Here is a 19,770-nt window from a genome sequence, read left to right as displayed (position 1 = left end):
AACATGATGAAAATAGTCCCTCTAACTTTCCTTGTCTAGAACATTCTGTTGTTTATTATTACTTGGCAATGACCAGGATAGAACACAGGGTTCTGTTCATGCTGGGTAAGGGCTTTACTACTGAGCTATAATCCCAGTAGTCTAGGACATTCTTGCACAAACAGCAGCTAAAACTGAGGTGGGAGAGTGAGACAGCACTAAGTTCAAGGGATCCTAGGAAAAGCAAGGGCCCAAGTGGATGCTTGAGTCTGATGTCTGTTGGTACCTGAGATGGAGCCAAAGAAGTCTCGAAGCTTGGTGTACTTGGCAGTGTAATCTCCAGCTTCTGTCAACACAGCATCATAGTCTGCAAGACAACCACAAACTTTTCATCGTCTTTCCTGTCCTCAGAATAGTGCATAGAGGAAAAGAGGAGGAGGAGGAGGATGAGGAGGAGGAGGAGGAGGAGGAGGAGGAAGAGGGGCTGGGGCCAGACAGCAGGATCCTCAAATCAGCTATTTTGAAAGTAAATATCTTTAATATGAGCCATTCAGTCAAAATACTGTAGGCACTAAATATGACAAAATACTATAAAAACTTCCCATGATCACAGCATGCCTCAAATTTTTAACTACAAGTAGATAAAATGAGGTATCTTTTCTACTCTTTGTGGACTCTCAGAAGTGGCATCAAGGTTACCTTTCCAAGGCTCTGAATTGGGTAAAGGCTACTCTATCCCTATCACCCTAAGTTTGCATCCCCTTCCTCATTCTAGTTCTGTTCCTCCAAAGAGCTCTCTCAAGAGAGAAACTTGCTCACAAGGTACCTACTGCTCTGGAAGTTTAGAGGTGACAGGTAGAAAAAGTCTCTACCTTCACCAGACACTGCATAACCAAAGATGTTAAAGGAGCCCAAGTTGTCTCAAAAGAACTCTTCAACAAATGTCCCAGCCCTACAAATACTGGGAAGGAGAAGAGAGAACCAGTATTGGTGATACTTGCCATAGCTAGTCACATCAGCGTTGTATTCATGAAAATGCATGGCTCCATTTATGAAGCCAAAATTTGTGCCTCCATGAAACATGTACAAGTTGATGGAGGAGCCGGCTTTGATGATGGCAGATACTGTTTCCAAAACCTCTTCAAGGGGAGGAAAAAGGAGGTATTTTTAGAATGGTTAGAGCCTTCGGCAAATCCTTGTTGAGTCTTTTAGTTCCTTTATGTTCCCATCCACCCCCACCATGTCTCCTTTGTCACTTAATCCTTTGGCTTTCACTGGAGAACCTGCAGCTGGGGCCAGTAGGCTATTTCCAACCTCTCACCAGCTGGCTACTTTCTCCTAAGGAAATGCAAAAAAAGATGGGATTTCATTACACATCTGTTCCATCTGACTCCCCGAGTCCTCCCCTGACTAAAAATTAATCAGTGATAAAAGAAGCTATCAGAGGCCCAAATAAAAGGTCAATAAATATATATATATATATTAGTGGTATATCATACAAAAACAAACTCAACATTGACCTGGTGAATTTTTTGAATCTGCAAAATAAATGAGTATTCTCATTTAATGATGGGCAGTAAGCTGCTTGAGTCTTCCTGGAGGACAGCAGTAAATTAAATATACTAAAATTGCATTGAGCCAGTCATGTGGTATATGCCTTTAATCCCAGCACTCGGGAGGCAGAGGCAGGTGAATCTCTGTGCAATCTAGATCAGTGTGGTCTACATAGTGAGCTCCAGGTCAGTTGGAACTACAGGAAGACCTTGTATCAAAAAAACAACAAAAATTGTGTTGATGTAGTAATTTCCTCTTTAGCATCCCGTGTGTAAAACTGGATGTTGAAGATGCTTCCTGGAATGGTGTTCAATTAACCAGAGCAACTGGAGACAGTCTAAGTATTCATCAGTAAGAAATCAGGTCACTAAATGGTGGTCTGGTCATCAATACAATGGGATTCATCAATTTCTTTAAGACAGTAATATCTGATTGTTTCAAGCATTCAAATGTCCAGTAGTGTAGAATGATTATATACATATATACACCAAATTCATCTTTAGTTCTACCTATATGTGCATATTGGTCCATGGATAGAGCTGCCCACAGTGTATAAGTATCAAAATGCTTGATCTGGACTCAGGGACTTTTATTTCTTTTTTAAACTTTCCTATATTTTCTAGATAGTTTCAATAAGCATTATTTTTCTAATTACAAAAACAATGCTGAGGAGCTGGAGAGATGGCTCAGCAATTAAGAGTACTGGCTACTCTTGCAGAAGACCTGGGTTCAGTTCCCAGTACCCACATGACATCTAACAACCATCCATAACTCCAGTTCCAAAGGATCCAACAGCTTCTTCTGACTTCTGTGGGCATTGCACAATATGGGTACACTTATACACATGCAGGCAATACACTTTCCAACATCCACATGGCAACTAACTACTGTCCGTAAGGGGATTCTAGGGTTTCCGACGCCTTCCCCTGACCTCCGCGGGCACTGCACGGCACGGGTGCACTCATATACATGCAGGCAATACACTCATACACATAAAATAAATTAAAAAAAAAAAAACAATGTTGAAAATCCTACTGCTATTTCAAATGCCAAGGCTCTGAGCTATCAAGAGCTGACTAGCAACAAAAAATGGTCCTAGGAACCTAGCACCCTACAATTCCATACAATTCCAGGGAATGTGAAGCTTGTATTGAGCATCAACATACATATAAGATTCAGACAAAGTAAATCACTCACCAGAGGAATCCAAGATATTGTGGGGGCCACCCCATGAGTCAAACCACCCTGTCCAGTACTCCATCACCATCTTGGGCTGAACCCCCTGGATACCACAAAACAAAAATTAGGTAGGCAGGCTGGCCAAAAGAGAAAGAGGGGTACTCTTTTTGGAAGGGACCCCAGTACCTCTGTCCTCCCTAGCCATCTATCCTGTGCCTGAGAGGCTCATAGGCACTGAGCACAGAGGGAAGATGGTTTACCTACCATGTGTGTCTTCCCACTTGCTGGTAGAGCATAGAAGACCCTACCAGAGTTGATGCTTAATGTGGTTTTGATGGTATATGTGGTGGACGTTAGCAAGAAGATGAAGGTATCTGCTCAAACTAAGCACTCATCAGAATTTGTCACTTGCTTTGAAAGCCCTTCCCTACATTGGTTGGGTTGCATTCTGGCTCAAGGCAACCTTTGCCTATCCCCTACTAAGGAAGGAGAATGTCCTATCCTGGATAAGTACACATCTGAGAAGATACACGGATGTAGACTCCTCAGAGTTACTGCTTCCCTACATCTAGAAGTCAGAAGGCCACAGAGTGAGCCTTCTTTGAGTTCTACCTTAAACACCAGTTTACAAAACTAGACCAGGAAATCAGAGCCTTTCAGCTATTCACAGGTGCAATCTGGATTCATACCTTGAATGGGATATTGAACAAGTCTTAATTATTACTTGAGAACCCTGACATCTGATTGCTCTAAGTAATGCAGACATCATTCCTGGACCATGCTTGGCTCTGCCATGTTTGCTGAAGCTAGGAACACCTGGGGCAGGGGTAAAAACAGATTGGCTAGGATTTTAGGCTCTAAGCCAGAAAGTATTCCTCAATCATTCAGTGACAGCTGATTTAGTGTCCTCCCTCAGGGCTGGCTTGGCACTTGGAACTGCATATAAAGCATCAAAATCTAATCCAAAGCAAGGTATCACTTATCCCTTAGTTAAAACCAGCATAGCCACAAGATTATTTTTAGCGAGCTGGAGGCTTGGTTTTCTTTACAAACTACCCCCTATGAAAGGACAAACGATACACACATCCAAGTTACTCAAAAGGGAGAAACAGATTCTAAGTCCCAAATCTCCTCCAGAGTCAGCAGTGAGTGTTTTGAGGGTTCATCTTGACCCAGGGAACCTCACTGCAGAATGTGGTAAAAAACCAGTGCTCTGTGTGAGACTCTAGTGAAGCCCCAAATTGACCATTTTCTGGGCATTTTTCTCTTATCTCCTTTACCACAGATAGCAGAAACAGTAGCTAGCACCTACAATGACTAGAAGAACTGAATTGGATGGTGTACATAAAACTCTGGAATACAGGAAGTACTGAAGAAATACATTAACTACCTCCATCACCAGGCACCTATGTAGGGACAAATGGATACCCCAAAGTTAACCCGTGCCAGGTCTAAAGCCCTTGATGTGGACAAGACTCCTTTCTTAATCAAGGGCAGACATCATGGACTATACAAGAAAGCACTTCAGCAAGGCCATTCTCCTGATAGGACAGCCAGCCCATGAGTACTGATATAGCAAGTTGTCTAGGGACCAACAGCAAACACTCCTTCTATCACCAGCACTGTGAGGTGCTTTCCAAATATGACCTCATTCAACTTGGGGCTCTGACTATCCCCACACAACTAATGGAAAAAGAAAAGCACCAAGGGGCCAAGCAGCTTGTCTAAGGTTGCACCCTAGAGTGGCCAAGCAGGTGCCAGGCAACTCCCAGCATCTACACTTGCCTTGGCAGCTCTCAACTGCAATCCTGCTCAGCTATTATGTATCTCATATGTGTCTTCCCAAGTAGGTCACAAACTACAGAGGGCTTGTGATCTGTTAGGAAGTAAGAAAAGCCAAGCACCCCTACAGATAGAGCAGACACCCAGGACACACAGGGAAAGGTGAGAAGAAAAGGTCCCACCTGAGCCACCAGATATATGGATTATCCCTCCCAAAGAAAGTCTGTCAGAGATCAGGCTTGTGTCATCTGCTCCTAGGTACCTTTCCACCCATTCTGGCCACCATGTACACTGCAGAAGAAGCACACCACACACAACAATGGCCCTCACCCTACAGGGTCCTATCTTTCATGGTGACTTTATATGAGAGTATCTGAGGACATCACCACTACACTGAAAACCCAACAGCTGGAATAGTACATTGTTCTACTCAGTGAATCACAAGTTTATCCACACTATTGGCCCAGCATTCCCACAAGCATCTGTTTAGTGTTGATACAAACATTCCATCATCTCCACTCTAGGCTTGAAAACCAAGGTGAATATGCAATGGGTCACAAAAATCTGAGAGCGTTCATGCCTTCCAGTAAACCAGGCTGAGATGGGCTCTTAATTCTGCACATAACTTGGACCCGATCACATCTGTCTCTTTAAGAGAGAAACACAGACTGGAGAGAGAAATTGTAACAGGACTACATGTGCCCATCAATCTGATGAAGGTGAAATACATCCAGAAACTTCTTTCTTTTCCTGACATGAAACGCACCAAGCCGCCTGTCTTGTGGATAACAAAAACCTTTCTGGAACCAACGTGATCTTAAAGATTGAGGTCAGGTACATCTATGGAACAGGACACAGAAATTTCTCCTCCTTCAATCTCTCAGAGCATGTCTGGGGCTTGTGGAGTCCATACAAGTCAAGAGCTTCAGAAGGATCCCTTTCTCAAGTCATACTTGGGTTGCATCAGTCTAAACAGCAAAACTTCAGAGTAGCATCTAAGCTGCTTCCTTCACAGCCATGAGGGAATGTGGTATGAGCTAAAAGGCTAGAACTAAACCTCCTCCATCACCAGGGAACCCTGAGCACAGTGCAGTCATGTGGAATCCCTGCACTCACACTGAAAGACCCACAGCATCCCCTGGGCCAGACCTACCTGCACACTTAAGAGAAAGTTGCTTAATAACTTCAGCTCCTGCTGTGACTGTAAGTTGATGGTGGCCAGCACTGGGAAGGCAGAGGAGAAGGAAAAAGAAAAGCATTGTCTTAAGTTTTTTCAATTTCCGAATTACCCCAGAGCTTCAATCTATCAGCACACACAAAAATTAACTGGTCTAGACATTTTTTTCCCACGTCCAGTTAGAAGTCAGCTTCTCTGATGCCAAAAAACTTATCTATCTTGTTAGTCTTAGAAACTCTACCACTCAATGCAACGCTATACACACTCGGTATCTGTTTTTGATTGTTATTTTTATAGCCAGAATATGCCCTTCTCTGAACTACTGAACTACCAGACTCTGGTTTCTACATTGTACTCTACATGTAATGGTAATGTCTTTGTATCCCCAAGGGCAATGATCCCAATGAAGACTCATTTTTTTATGAGGACTCATTGTCTACAATAAGTTCACTTTAAAAATTTAACCAGCATTTTATAGAGATTTCCATAAGTGACATGCATGCTTAAGAAAGATGCTACAGAGGCCAAAGAAATAGCTTAGCATTTAAGAGAACTGGCTGCTCTTGCAGAGGACCGAGGTTCAGTTTCCAGCACCCACATAGTGGCTACAAACGATCTGGAATTACAGTACCAGCAGATCCATTGCCCTCTTCTGGCCTCCATGGGCACTGCATGCATGGGTACACTTACATACATGCAAGCAAAACACTCATACACATAAGATAAAAATAAATGCATTTTAAAATTTTTAAAGAAAGATACCATGGCTGGCTGTTGGCCATGGCCCTACCAAAACTTCAGCTAACCATAGATCTTGACTGTAAAGACCCTTGCCTGCTTACTGTCCATTTTAATAGTCAGTTTTTCATGAATGTGCTCAAGAGTGACCGAGGTAGCCTGGCCAGCCCAGCACCCTCCAGGGCATCAGCCCCTGATGACCAGTGAAGAAAAACCAAAGCAAGAGATCTGGAGGTACAGACACCTACTTCAGGGTCCACAGTCAGTGAGAAGCAGAGTAGGGCTGCAAACTCAGGTCCCACTGACACCAACCCATTGTCATGTGATGTCACTGTCCTTTAGCAACCCATAGGGGAAGACCCTGCATCCAGATCCCTCCCTATCTACAGTTAGCAACTCCCTTCAGGAATCCTATTTGAAACTAACCAGGCAGAAACTTCAAACATCAACAGGATGCATATAGCTGTCTGAACACAAACAACTGGGTTCTGTCATCCTAACAACTCATCAAATTCAAGAAAAGGGATAGACAATGATCACAAGGAATAAGAATTCAGAAGAGAAATTAGCAAAGGCAACATATCAAGGAAATCCTGGGAAGGTAAAAACCATGGTGGGATACCAGCTGGCCTACGAGGGAGGGCAGATTAGTTTCTACCAGATCCTGAGCTCCAGGAAGGTCTCCCCATCCATCCCTGGGTCTCCCATCCCTGTCCTCAAGCCTCCTTTGCACCAGTGCCTGTCTTTTCAACGGAGTCCAAATGCCCTTAGAAAACTATTCCCCAGGAGTATAAGGTGAGAGTGGAAGAGAGTATGGCAGGGGATTCCTGAGCAAGGGCATTCCTGCCCATTCTGTACATCTCTTCCCAAATGTCTGCAGCAAGGAGCCAAAGGCTTCTTCTGTCAGAGTTAAAAACAGTATCTCCAAATACTGACATGAGTTGCCTGCCATTATCAGTCCCCATGGCCCCATCAGCCCACAAGGAAAGGTCTTGTTCACCTCTTCTCCCCAGCCCTACAGCTCTAAGTGGCTGTTTAGTGCTTGTTCTTTTTTATAAATATTTTATTGACTTTTTGTGTATTTCATACACAACATCTTAATCATCTTACCCCATCCCCATCAGCACCCTCACATAGCACCTCCACTGGATTTCATGCATTTCATCATTTATGTTAAGGTCTATCCAGTCAAGTTGGTATACCCTGGCATCCCTCAGTGCAAGTTCATCCACTAGGGAAAGCTGCCTAATAAGAGCCAAAGAAATGACTGTCACCTCACCTCAAAGACTGGGCAGAATGGATAACAGGAAGTCAGAGCAAGCAGAATCAACAAAAGGAACAAACAAAATGCTTATTAACAAGTTGGGGGTGCTGGCACATACCTTTAATCCCAGCATTCGAGGCAGAGGCAGAGGCAGAGGCAGGCAGATCTCTGTGAGATCAAAGCCAGCCCAATCTACAAAGCGAGTTTCAGGCCAGTTGGGGCTACATAGGGAGACCCTGTCTCAAAAAAAAAAAATGCTTAATAACAAAGGAGGGAATTTCAGGGGCACAGACATTAAGACAGTGATGGGAGTTTTGAATATCTTTGTTAAAGCATTTGCTAAAGAGAGGGGGCTGGGGTGACATATGCCTTTAATTCCACAATCCCAGCAGTCAGAAGGATGAGACAAACAGTGGAATCATGAGTTTGAGGCCAGCCTGAACTAAAAGCAAGAAAAAGAAAGAGGAAGGGAGGAAGGAAGGAGGAAAGAGGGAGGGAGGCAGGAAGGGGGGTCTGAAATTAAAAGAAAAGCAAATGGGCTAGTAATTCCACTAAAGAGGAGAACTAAGCACTCTGGCAGACCACCTGATTCTCACACTGCAGTGCACCACAGCCCTGTCCCAAAGAACTACAGCCAGGATAAATGCATATGGGCACTGAATGCCAAGGTACCCAGCAAGAAAGGGAAGGAACGGGAGACCAAGGAAACCCAACCATCCACTGAAACAAAAGTTCAGCTTTAGAATCCTAAATCAATAAATGTAGAGTTCTATATACAGGGCATATAGAAACAGGGAAAGCAAGTACCAGAAGAAAGTTACAATTCAAAATGGCCATTTCTGGAGCTGGGATGAGGAGGAAGGCATTGGCAAATTTCTTTGTAAGCATTTTCTATTATTTTACTTTGGGGTCCATTTTTTAAATGAAAGAAAACATACCACACACCAGGCTTAATGGCACACACCTTCAATCCCAGGACTCAGGAGGCAAAGGCAGGCAGATTTCTGTAAGATCAAGGCCATGCTGGTCTACATAGCAAATTCCAGGTCAGCTAGGGCTATAGGGAGACTCTGTTTCAAAATGACAAAAAAAAAAAAAAAATTAAATATTCCAGGTGATAGGTGGCCGCCAGGGGCCTAAGGGGTGGAGCCTTCAAGGGAGGAATGGAAAGAGCACCTTCCAAAGCCCTTAGGGACTGTCCCAGGCCTGTGACCCCAGCCATAGGCCTTGGTAGCAAGCATGGGGAGATATTGCCACCTGGTGGAAATAAAAGGAATCACTACAGTTCCTTAATCACACCCTTATCCCAGCTCCTTATCACTCTGCTGTAAAAAAAGGCCTTTCCTCTCCATTCCCCCAACCACACAGATACTGTGAGAGGGATACTGAGCTAAATTCATCCACAAGCGGGTCAGTCTACAGAAGGAAATACAAAAGAAACAAAACAGAGCAGAGGAGATACTATGGCACAGGGAACCCGGCGCAAGAGCTCACAGAAAGAGCCCCACTGCGACAGAAGAGCGCGTTTCAACCTTCTGCTGCGTGGACCGCATATGAGCACGTCTAGGCACAGCGCACATGAGCCCTCACAGCTGCTACCGACACAGAGAAGTTAAATAAGTTGCTCCAAAGGTTCAACGGCAAAATGGAGCTGGAAGAGTATGCGATTCTTGTAAAGGGGTGCGAGTCATTTTCCGAGTATGCACTTCCCTCTTTTCTCTGGAGCACCTGGAGCTCAAGCATGCAAGCAAGATTCTCTGGGTTGTTTGTTCAGTTTTTGAAGAAAGTTTTGCTACGGCAGTTTTGCCTGGCCTGGAACTTATTATGTAGCCCACTCTGGCCTCAAACTCATCATCCTCCTGCCTTCGCCTCCCAAGCACTAGGGTTGTAGGCATGTGTCACCACACCTGGCTCCTGGGGTTCATCTTCAAAGGTGTGCAAAGATTGCTATGTTGAGAAAAGGTTGTTGAAGGGATCAGTGAAGAAATAGAGGTCAGTGAAAATGATACTAAGCAACGCAGGTGAAAAACAGGTGACAACAGTTGAGGGGTGAAGCTTATTTGAGTTCCAGGTGTACTTTGAAGAGAAACGTGAAGATAGAAAGGATGTGCTGGTGTGTCAGGCAGGAGCAGGCTGAGAATGACTGCAAGGTTTGGAGGTGTGCAATTGAGAGAAAACTGAGCTGCACTTTTCTGATAAAAAGATATGTCCTAATAGGAACAGCCATCTGCAGTGCTGTGAGTGCCCTATGGGCTCTGCAGGAGCAAGGACCAGAAACAGCTGGCCAGGCATTTGGGTGTCTGGAAGATCTTTGGTGAGACATTTGCTAAAAAGAAGAGAAAAAAGGTCCCTGCTGCCCAGAACGCCCAGCCACACGTGATGAATACAGGCACCAGGTAAACTCCTGTTTGTATCTCAGACTATGACTCTGGGGGGTGCACAGAAAGGCCAACCAGGCAGCCTCCTTCAGGTACCTCCTTGGACCACTCCCTTTTGCAGGCCATCTTTGTTGTCTGAAGTCAGGAGCAGCTCTATGATCCCTCGATCCTCCAAGGCCTGTTTGAGGGATAAAAGACAAGTTAAAGTCTGCCTTGTTCAAGGCTCCTGCAGGGTCATACTGTGAAGGCTGAGGTAGTTGCAGAGCAAGAGACAGAAATCTAAACAAAGTGCTTCTCTGCATGTTGGCTAGGCCCACAGCATTCAACAGAGCTCCAGTAAGCTTGGTTTCCAAATGTGGCAGAGGCAAGGCTGTCGAGCTCTGGCAGGCCATGGTTGCTCTGGAAGGTCTAAACAGTTTGTTGATTCACACACGCCTCAGATGCCAGCTCAGGAGGCCAGCTGCCATGCTGTTACCTGGCAACTATATATGCTGGGCTCCTGGGGCTCCTGGTCAGGTGGCCAAGACAACACCCACACTTTCCTCTTCACCCACACCATGTACATACAGCCTCTCTTCTGCTCTCTGAGCCAGTGTAGGCTTAGTCAATGGCCATGACAGCCCAGACATACCCCAGTGGTATGTCCATGGTATACTGCCCATGCCCAGTAACACTGAAGGCACTCCTGGGAAGGGGTAAATCTAGACACCAGGTAGAAGAAAACCACTGCTTGAGGGGCGATAGGACTGTCACCACTCAGAATAACTGCTAACAACTAGAGCATTAACCGTGGTGCCAAGCACTTTGCAGACATCTCATACACTCCATAACTAATAGCTGAAGGGCATAGCAAAGAGGCTGAGTGAGGTAAGATGAGTTACAGGGATGATGAGGGAGGTGGGGCTGAACCCAGAATATATCCACCTACATAAGTTCTACTCTGGGGCTTTGGACTCAATAACAAGACAATTTATTTCAACTGAACTCTTTTGGAAATAAGAAAGTGACGTTATAAAATTAATGCCCCATCCCATATGCTGGTAAAGGACAGCACAGAAGGAGTTCTAACTCTCTGGGATGACAGAAGCTGGAGCATTTAATCCATGAAGAAGACAAGTGAGATTAGCTATTAAAAACCCTGGGTCAGGGCTGGAGGGATGATTCAGTGATTAAGAGCACTTGCTGCTCTTGCAGAGGACATGGATTCAGTTTCCAGCACCCACAGCAGGCAGCTCACAGCCATCTGTAACTCCAGCTGCAGAGAACCTGATGCCTGCTTCTGGCCTCCATGGGCACCTGTACACATGTGCACATACAAACAGCATACACATAATTAAAAATAAAATCTTTTTTTTCTCTAAATGCCCTGGATCAATCCCCTCCAACTAGTCACTCAGAACTAAGTAAGTGACATTTACCTAGGATCCCACCATATACACTTAAATTTTTACAGGAATTAAATTGTTGACTCCACTGTGTAAAGGACAGTTACTATTTCCTAAGGACCAGCCACTCACCATGCATAGCTAAGGTTCATACCCTCTCACAGCAGCCTTAGTAAAAGGCATTCTTGTCTCCATTTTGCACATGAGAGTTAAGTCTTTGAAAGGTAAGGGGTCATGCCCAAGGTCATTCAATGCCAGTATGATGCACACACATCTTGGCAACAGTCCCAGGAGAAGTTGCACAGCAGCTCAGGAGAGGGTTCTCCCAAGAGCCTTGGGAAGACAGACTGAGCACTGGGCATAGGGGAAGCATGGCTGTACAGACCAGGTCCCCTAAGGAGCTACTCCTGCTTCTGCTCCTCAAAGCTGTCCTCTGTAGCCCCAGGGCCCCAGAGAGTCTGAGGGAAGACTGTAGTGAGAGTTCTAGACTCTATGTCCAGGACAGGATTTTCTAGGTAACCTGAAGATGACAAGGAAGCTCTGTCCAGGCTGTGGCAAGATTAACCATAGGACTAAACATGCCACTTCCCAGCTTGAAGAATGCCACCCTTCCTGGACAGCCTGGACCCTACTAAGAGCTATCCTCAGGTCAGAAGGAAGAGGCAGGAAGTCAGAGACTAGCAACTGGTGCACTTGAGTTTCTGTGTCTATTCTTTAGGAACAAAGTAATTTCTAGATGGAAAATGATGCTGGGGGTGACAGCAGAAGAGATGTTGTCCAGACCATCTGGCCAAAGCCATTTCACATTTCCTCAGCTCACACCATGGCCAACCTTCCAGAGTTCTCTGAAGTGAATGCCAATGATTCCACCAAAGTCATTTATTGACAGCTTACTGTATACCTGGAACAGTACTAGGCCACATGATTTCACATAATACAAAAGATGCAGATGCTCTTTTTAGCCCCACTTTGTAGAAGAGAAAAAGGAAGCCTAGGGACACTGGGGCATTTGTTCAAGGCCTCAACTACCAAGTGAAAGAAACCAGATCTGAACATTAGCCTGCTCTTAGTTACCCACACCACCCTTCTCTGACATGCTATGTGTTAAATCTGGTTCTCAACTGCCCCCTCACATTACTATCAGATACCTGAGCACCATCCTAGAGAGCCTTACAATTAGTGTGGCTGTGGCTAGTCTTAGAGATCTTTGTAATTTTCCCAGATAAAGCCTGTGTACAACCATAACTAAGAATTATGGCTTTATGCTAGGATGTAGGAGACCTTTCACAAAGACTTCATCCTCTCCATTCAGTTACCATTTCCTTTGTTGTTCTCAACCCCTGAGACACCCATATGCACACTCCAAACATTAGAGTAAACTCAATAAATAAAGGGTAAATAAATGACAACTGTTGAAAAACCACAGAGAAAAATTCACTAATTAATAAACTGTTGTAAACATGACATTAACTTAAGAAAAGTATTAGGCCAACATGTCACAGTCTGTAATATATTTCAGAGGAAGGAATGTGAGGAAATGTGTTTGCTGACTCTTACCTTCTTGACGTAAGGCATGTAAGCAGGGTCTTTGTTATAGGAACCATACTCATTCTCCACTTGCACAGCAATGATGGGGCCTCCGTGTTTGTACTGGGGAGGAGACAAACAACCAGAAGCTGAATGGGTAACGGGAAACATACTATCTAAATTCACACCCATCACTAATTACCAGCAACACATTACATTGAAAATAAGAATCTTAAAGGGCTTAGCATGTAATTGAGAGTGACATCATCAAGACAGCAAAGCAAGGAACACTGGGTCCTTGTTCTCCCATGGAAACATCAAACAAACAAGCACACACTAACTATAGGAGCTCTGGAAACCAAAGACCTACACAAACAAGTAACCACCAGTCAAGAAACAGCTAAATGGAGGCTGGAGAGACGGGTCAGCAGTTAAGAGCATTTCTTGAGGACCTGGGTTCAGTTCCCAGCACATGGTAGCTAACAGCTCTCCATGACTCCAGTTCTAGGGGATCCATCACCCTCTTCTGGCCTCCATAGGCACTGCACACATATGGTACACTTAACATGCAAGCAAAACACTCATACACATAAAATATAAATAAACTAATAATAATAATAATAATAATAATAATAATAAAAGAAAAGAAACAGCTACATGTGATAATGGGAAATTCCGCCCCAGTGCTCTTCAGTATAGCATCATGTGGTTGGGGAAAAGCACCCCAAACTCCCAGTTTCCTCCTCCAGGATGAAAGTGAAAATGAAACATGTTTGCAATGGGCTGGCCTGTCTGTGGGCTTCCTAGGAGAACGCTTCTGTCTTATCCGACTTGAGACCCAGACAGGAAATAGCAGCACAGCTGGTGCCTCGGGCTAGAAGCTGCAGAAGGCAGTTGCCGATGCTGCAGCATGTCAAAACTGAAGAAGGCTACAAACCTGTAACTGCTGGGAGCAATGGGATTATGGGCAAGAATATAACAAATATCTAAGAAGAAGCTGGAGGAGGACTCATGGAAATTAAGACATTTAAAATTAATCAGGGCTTGGGTGGAGGATTCTCTCTCTCTCTCTCTCTCTCTCTCTCTCTCTCTCTCTCTCTCTCGTATATATCCCAGATTCTCTGCATGAATGTAGAAGGGGAAAAGTGACCTATCACTTTACAAAAGATCATCAGTGAGATTTTCAAGTAGACCCCAGAAGAAACTTTGAAGGTCAGTAGGCAATGGGATAATATATTCAAAGTGTTTAAAGAAAAAAAAGTGTTGACTGGAAACTCTATACCTAACAAAAAAAATCTTTCAAAAATGAAAGATAAGGAGCTGGAGAGATGGCTCAGTAGTTAAGAGCACTGGCTGCTCTTGCAGAGGACCAGGGTTTGAGTCCCAGCATCCACACGGTGGCTAACAACCATCCATAATTTCAGTTCCAGGGGAATCTGATACCCTCTTCTGACCTCCACAGGCACTGCATGACATAGGTGCACTCACACATGCAGGCAATACCCTCATACACATACATAAAATATTTTTTAAATGAAAGCTGAATTAAGACATTCTTAGACAAAAAGTTGAGAGAGTTGATTCTACTGCATTTGCTCTGCAATTAATTCCTCAAGTTGGAGGATGTTAGTAACTTGAAGCTTTATAAAATATAATGTTCACCAGTAAAGGTAAATATATAGTACATACACACACACACACACAAACATACACATACACACAAACACACATATAAGCACAGTACACTAACAAAAACATACACATATACACAAACATACACACATACATGATTGTAGTTTACAATGAAACTTTTTCTAAAACAAAAGGTAAACACAAAAGAATAAGAATTTCAGCCAGATGTGGTGATGTACACCATAGTGAATTCAGGGACTCAAGGCTGCTCAAAGTGCTTAAAAAGTGAGTGCTCAGTCCTAAATAGGAGGACGTTTATATCACCCCCCTCTAAGTCTCAGGGAACATCATGGTGGAGAGCCGGAAGACAAGGAGAGGTTCTGAAATGCTGTCTTTAGGGCACAAAAACTGTAAATAGGATCTCACAACAGCTGCAGTTACCTGCACTAGACCTCCACAAAACTGGGCCTGTCAACAGTCAATCATGGATCAGGGAGGGGCTCATGGGGTCCTACCCGACCCTGATGAACTATTGGCAACTGGTAGATTCTATGAAAGGGACAGTCACTATCTTTAGTTGTGTGCTAACAGTGAGGCCTCCAAGCTCCAGTGGATAATTCTAAACCCACAATCACACAAATGGTCCTGGCTAAAACCAGTGGGTCACAAAACAGAACAAAAAGATATGAATGTGGGAAAGGGAACTTTAGAGAGTAGGGGTAGGAGTAAATAGAATGTACTGTTACATGTATGAAATTGTTAAAACAAATTTAATCACAAAAAAAGAAACAAAGGTTGTAGAAGGAATGAATAATGTAAGTTAAAACAGTTTCTTTTTAAGAGAGAGATCAGAAAAAAGAAAAATTAAATCTAAGAGCTGATTTGGGGAGAAAAAACCTACAAATAGAAAATCTTTAACAAAACTAAGAAAATAGAAGACTCAACTAAAATCAGAAACTAAACAGGATATGAATGCTGATTTTATAAAAGTTATAAAAGCAGAGTTTGGCTGCTTCCTAAATAAAGAATAAAGGCCAGTGGTATGCTCAGCCTTAAACAGAATATCTATATCACATCCCTCCCCGCAAGGCTCAGGGAACTAGCAGACGAGAAGGCAGAAAGACTGGAAGAGCCAAAGGAAGGGGAGGACTGCTGTGAAACAGTGTCTCCTGGGCATGACAGGGCTGATGCACTCATGAACTTACAGCAACTGTGGTTGCCTAAACAAGACCTATACAAGATCAAGCCAGTCAACATTCCAACATGGAGAGGGGAGGGGCTCATGATGCCTGACCCCTAGCTTGGGAGCTATAAGTAGTTGATGGCTGCTGGGTGAGGCAGAGTCAGTTTTCTTCATTGTATAGATGTATGAGATTTGCAAATAATAAATAAAAATCTATTTTTTAAAAAGAGGAGTTTGAACAACTATACACAAATTGAATAACCAAGATGAAATACACGAATTCCTAGAAACACATAATGTGCCAATACTAACTCATGAAGGAAAAGAAACTTCCAATACTCCATAACTACTCAGGACACTGAATCAGTAATCAAGAACCTACCAGCAAGAAAAGGCCAGAAAAACCTCCCAGGGCCAGAGGTTTCACAGTGAATTTTATAATTTCCTTTCTTTTGAACTACCTACATAGTCCAGGCTGACCTTGAATGTGCTCTGTATCCCAGGATGGCCCTGAATTCAGTCTTCCTGCTTCATAGTTACACTTAGCTTCTCTAAAAACCAAAAGAAGAATCAACACCAGTGGCATACATAAACTTCCTATGCTATGCCACATGGCCAGCACTGTCAAACCAGAGGAAAACACTGCAAAACAAATAACTACCAACTAAGATCCTTGAGGAATATTGATGCAAAAATATTGATGTATGGGGCTGGAGAGATGGCTCAATGGCTAAGGGCACTGGCTTCTCTTGCAGAAGCCTGGATTCAATCCCCAGCATCCACATGGTAGCTAACAACCATGTGTAACTCCAGTTCCAGGGGATCTGATGCCCTCTTCTGACCTCCATGGGCATTGCACGATACAGGTGCACTAATACACATGGAGGCAAAACACTCATACATATAAAATAAAAATAATAAAATATTTTAAAATATTGATGCAAAAAAATTCAATTCAGCAACAATTTTAAAGGATTATACACCATGGCGGCTAGAAAGATGGGTCAGCAGGTAACAGCACTGACTGCTCTTGCAGAGGACCTAGGTTCAATTCCCAGCACCCAGATGGTGGCTAACAACTGTAACTCTGGTTCCAGGGGATCTGATGCCCTCTTCAGACCCCCATGGGCATTGTACATCATGGGTTCACCTACATACATGCAGGCAGAACATTCGTACACATAAAATAAAAATAATGGTCCAACCCAGTCCTAAAAGCTAATAACCATAACAACAGGCACAGCAAACTACCTCAGTTGGTGCAGTAGTGGCACTGTTATCTGGGGAGCAATCAATAGCTATCTAATTGAACTTGAAGCCCTTTCAATGGGAGTGAACTCATGGGTGACACTGTAAACATAGCCAAATGCACATAGTTGGAGAGGAATACTCCATCTCTGTCATATCTCTAGACAAATTAAATTTCTTACTATGTGCTAAATATGGATCCTTATATTTACAGACAAGCGTATCATATACCAGTCATCAAGGAAGCTTCTTTTTACAACAGATGGAAGCTACTGCAGAATCCCACAATTGGTGAGACACAGAGAATATACATCTGAGAGATGCCCAGTACTCGGTGACACATCTACAGTTGAACCTCTACACCTAAGTCTCATGGAACATAGCAGAATGAGGGGGGGCGGTTAGATAGAAAACTAGTGCATCCCTCAACTCTCACTAGTGAAGCTTCCTTATACAACAGAGTTCAATGCACACAGAAGGCCACAACTGACCAAGTTTTAAAGAACAAGAAACTGAAGAATGTGTGTCACCCACCCACGGCTCAGAGACCATTGCAGAAGAGGGCCGGAAAGATTGTAAGAGCCAGGATTGGTTCATGAACATAAGGTAGCAGAGGCTTTCAGGCCACTGGAATGTACATGTGAACTTGCGGCAATGGTGACATCGAGCGCAGGACCCATGTCAACTCGGTCAGACTAGGACCCAGAGTGGAGCGAGAGAAATGAATGGCAGGCAGAGTTCCCTAGAATGGGAACTACTGGAGACTGATTACTACTGGGTGAGGGAGAGTGTCCCTCAGTTATGATCTCTAGATAGGCAGACTAGACTCCAGTGGATGAATTTGCACTGAAGGACATCAGGGTACAAATACTTGACTGGATAGGACTTAATATGTATGGCAGACTACAAGAGGTCCAGTGGGGGGTTGGGAGGGCATGGATGGGGGAGGGGGTCTAAATTTGATTAAGAACTATCGTATGAAATGTACAAAAACTCAAAAATTTTAAAAATAAATAAAATAATAAAGTATTTTTTTAAAGTTGTTGCTGGTCTTCAATCATCTCTTTACATTGCTGAGTTCCTTGCTCTAGATTCTCAGTTTCTTGTTCAAAGCCTTCTGAGAGTACATCGTTGTCACTAAAATCTCCTAAGTTTTTCTGTTCCTTTTTTATTTATTCTTTGAACTTTTCATACATGAATCTATTGAGCTTTTCTACATCTCTTTTCAAGCTTCTTTACTGTTTCCAGGTGCTGTTTATAAGCTGCCCTCTCGTGGTTTCATAGGAACCATCCCCCACCAACATCTGCCCTACTCCCCAGCATCTTCTTCAATGACAGAGGTGACAACTCCTGCACCGCCATCCACTTTTCTCTGGGAAGTAAGAGGGGAAGTCATTTCCCTTTTCATTGACTGAAGGACCTTCCTCGTTCAGTATTTTCCATTAGAATTTCCTTCTGGTGATATTCATAGTCCCTCAAGAGAACTTTTTAATTTCATCTTCATTTGTGGCTTTCATTTTACCAGTCTTCCACGAGTCTCACTTTCTATCTGCTCTCCTCGCGTAATTTTAAGCACCCACGGCTATCTTTAAAATAGCCTTGCAATGATAAAATGGATTCTCATGACATCTGTGATTGTTTTGTGCCTCGTCTTTCTCATTCACCAATAGCCCATGTAAACCCCAGTTCTTGCACTGTGCCTGCCTGTCTCCTGAAGCCCAGCATTTCTCTCCTAGAGGATGCCAGCTGTTCCCTTGGTTTTGCATTTAAGTTCTGTAGATCTGTATCACTTCCTAGTTTAGGGTTCTGTGTTTCCACATTTTCCTGAGCTAGAACGTTCTTCAGCTGAAGTACAAGTAGTTCATACAACTTAAAACAACCACTATATTTAATTTAATTTAATTCTGTCTCTTTACTTTGGCATTCTTCCTATAATTATGGAAAACCTAGTTTTCAATTCTTGATCAAGATATTACATACTTTATTCAATATTCTCTTCTGTGCAGAAGGCACTGAAAAAAATTACATTTTTTTACAGAGGCACTGAAGAACATTGCACTTGCTGTGAATACAAACAATGGAGACAACTCTGTTTCCTGGGCATACTGGAAGAAATTTTTGCTCTTTGCATACAAATCTGTAACAGTCACACAGTCTCTCACAGCAATTACTGGAGCCAGGATACCTGAAGACCTGGCTCCACACTGAGACATGCGGAGCAGCTGCTGTGGCTTTCTCTTCTGTGTGTGCATCTGTCAGGACCCCAGGAGTGGCCTGCTACCCCATGGCCAGCACAGCACGGCGCAGTGCTTTCTCCTAGACCACAGGCTGCCGCGCTCCCTGCCCAGGCCCCACTGCTTTCCACCCCTTGCTACAACCCAGCATCTCACAGAGGAAATAATAACTTCCAGGAGATGCAGAGGAATGGTGTGGAGTTGAATGGCTAGAGTTTCATTTACGGAAGATGAAAAAGTTCTGGAGGCAGATAGCAGTTACAATGGGCTAAAACTTTGCATTCCCTCAAAATTTATAGGCTGAAATCCTAACCTCAAATGATATTACAGATAGAACCTCTGAAAATGATTGGATCATGAAGATAGAGTCCTCATAAACGGATTGGTGCTCTTATAAAAGAGACTCGTGGAGAGGCAGCTCAACAATAGAATTCTTGCCTACCTAGCATATGTGAGTTCTTTGACGGGGGGCCTTATAGAAGAGAAGCAAGGAGGGGAGGGGAGGAGGGA

General features: G+C 43.6%; 1 protein-coding gene across 6 annotated transcripts in view; it reads right to left on the bottom strand.

The window, feature by feature from the left end:
* Nucleotides 1-19,770, bottom strand: part of LOC103750907 (beta-galactosidase-1-like protein 2) — a 42,603-nt gene that overhangs the window by 5,927 nt on the left and 16,906 nt on the right. For all 6 annotated transcript variants that reach the window (XR_001872934.2, XR_001872935.1, XM_008854192.2 and 3 more), the window contains exons 6-11: nt 12,994-13,086; nt 10,148-10,229; nt 5,648-5,718; nt 2,731-2,815; nt 981-1,118; nt 266-346 (exon numbers count right to left, since the gene is read on the bottom strand). Coding sequence is in view for 4 of the 6 variants with exons in the window: in XM_008854192.2 (XP_008852414.1) it covers nt 266-346; nt 981-1,118; nt 2,731-2,815; nt 5,648-5,718; nt 10,148-10,229; nt 12,994-13,086 (550 nt within the window). In the remaining 2 variants the exon portion in view is untranslated. The remainder of the gene's footprint in view (nt 1-265; nt 347-980; nt 1,119-2,730; nt 2,816-5,647; nt 5,719-10,147; nt 10,230-12,993; nt 13,087-19,770) is intronic.

This window comes from Nannospalax galili, unplaced genomic scaffold (assembly GCF_000622305.1).
Source record: "Nannospalax galili isolate Female #2095 unplaced genomic scaffold, S.galili_v1.0 scaffold66, whole genome shotgun sequence".
NCBI classification, from domain to species: Eukaryota; Metazoa; Chordata; class Mammalia; order Rodentia; family Spalacidae; genus Nannospalax; species Nannospalax galili.
Note: the sequence above shows the minus strand (reverse complement) of the source record. Positions and strands in the feature narration are given on the sequence as shown.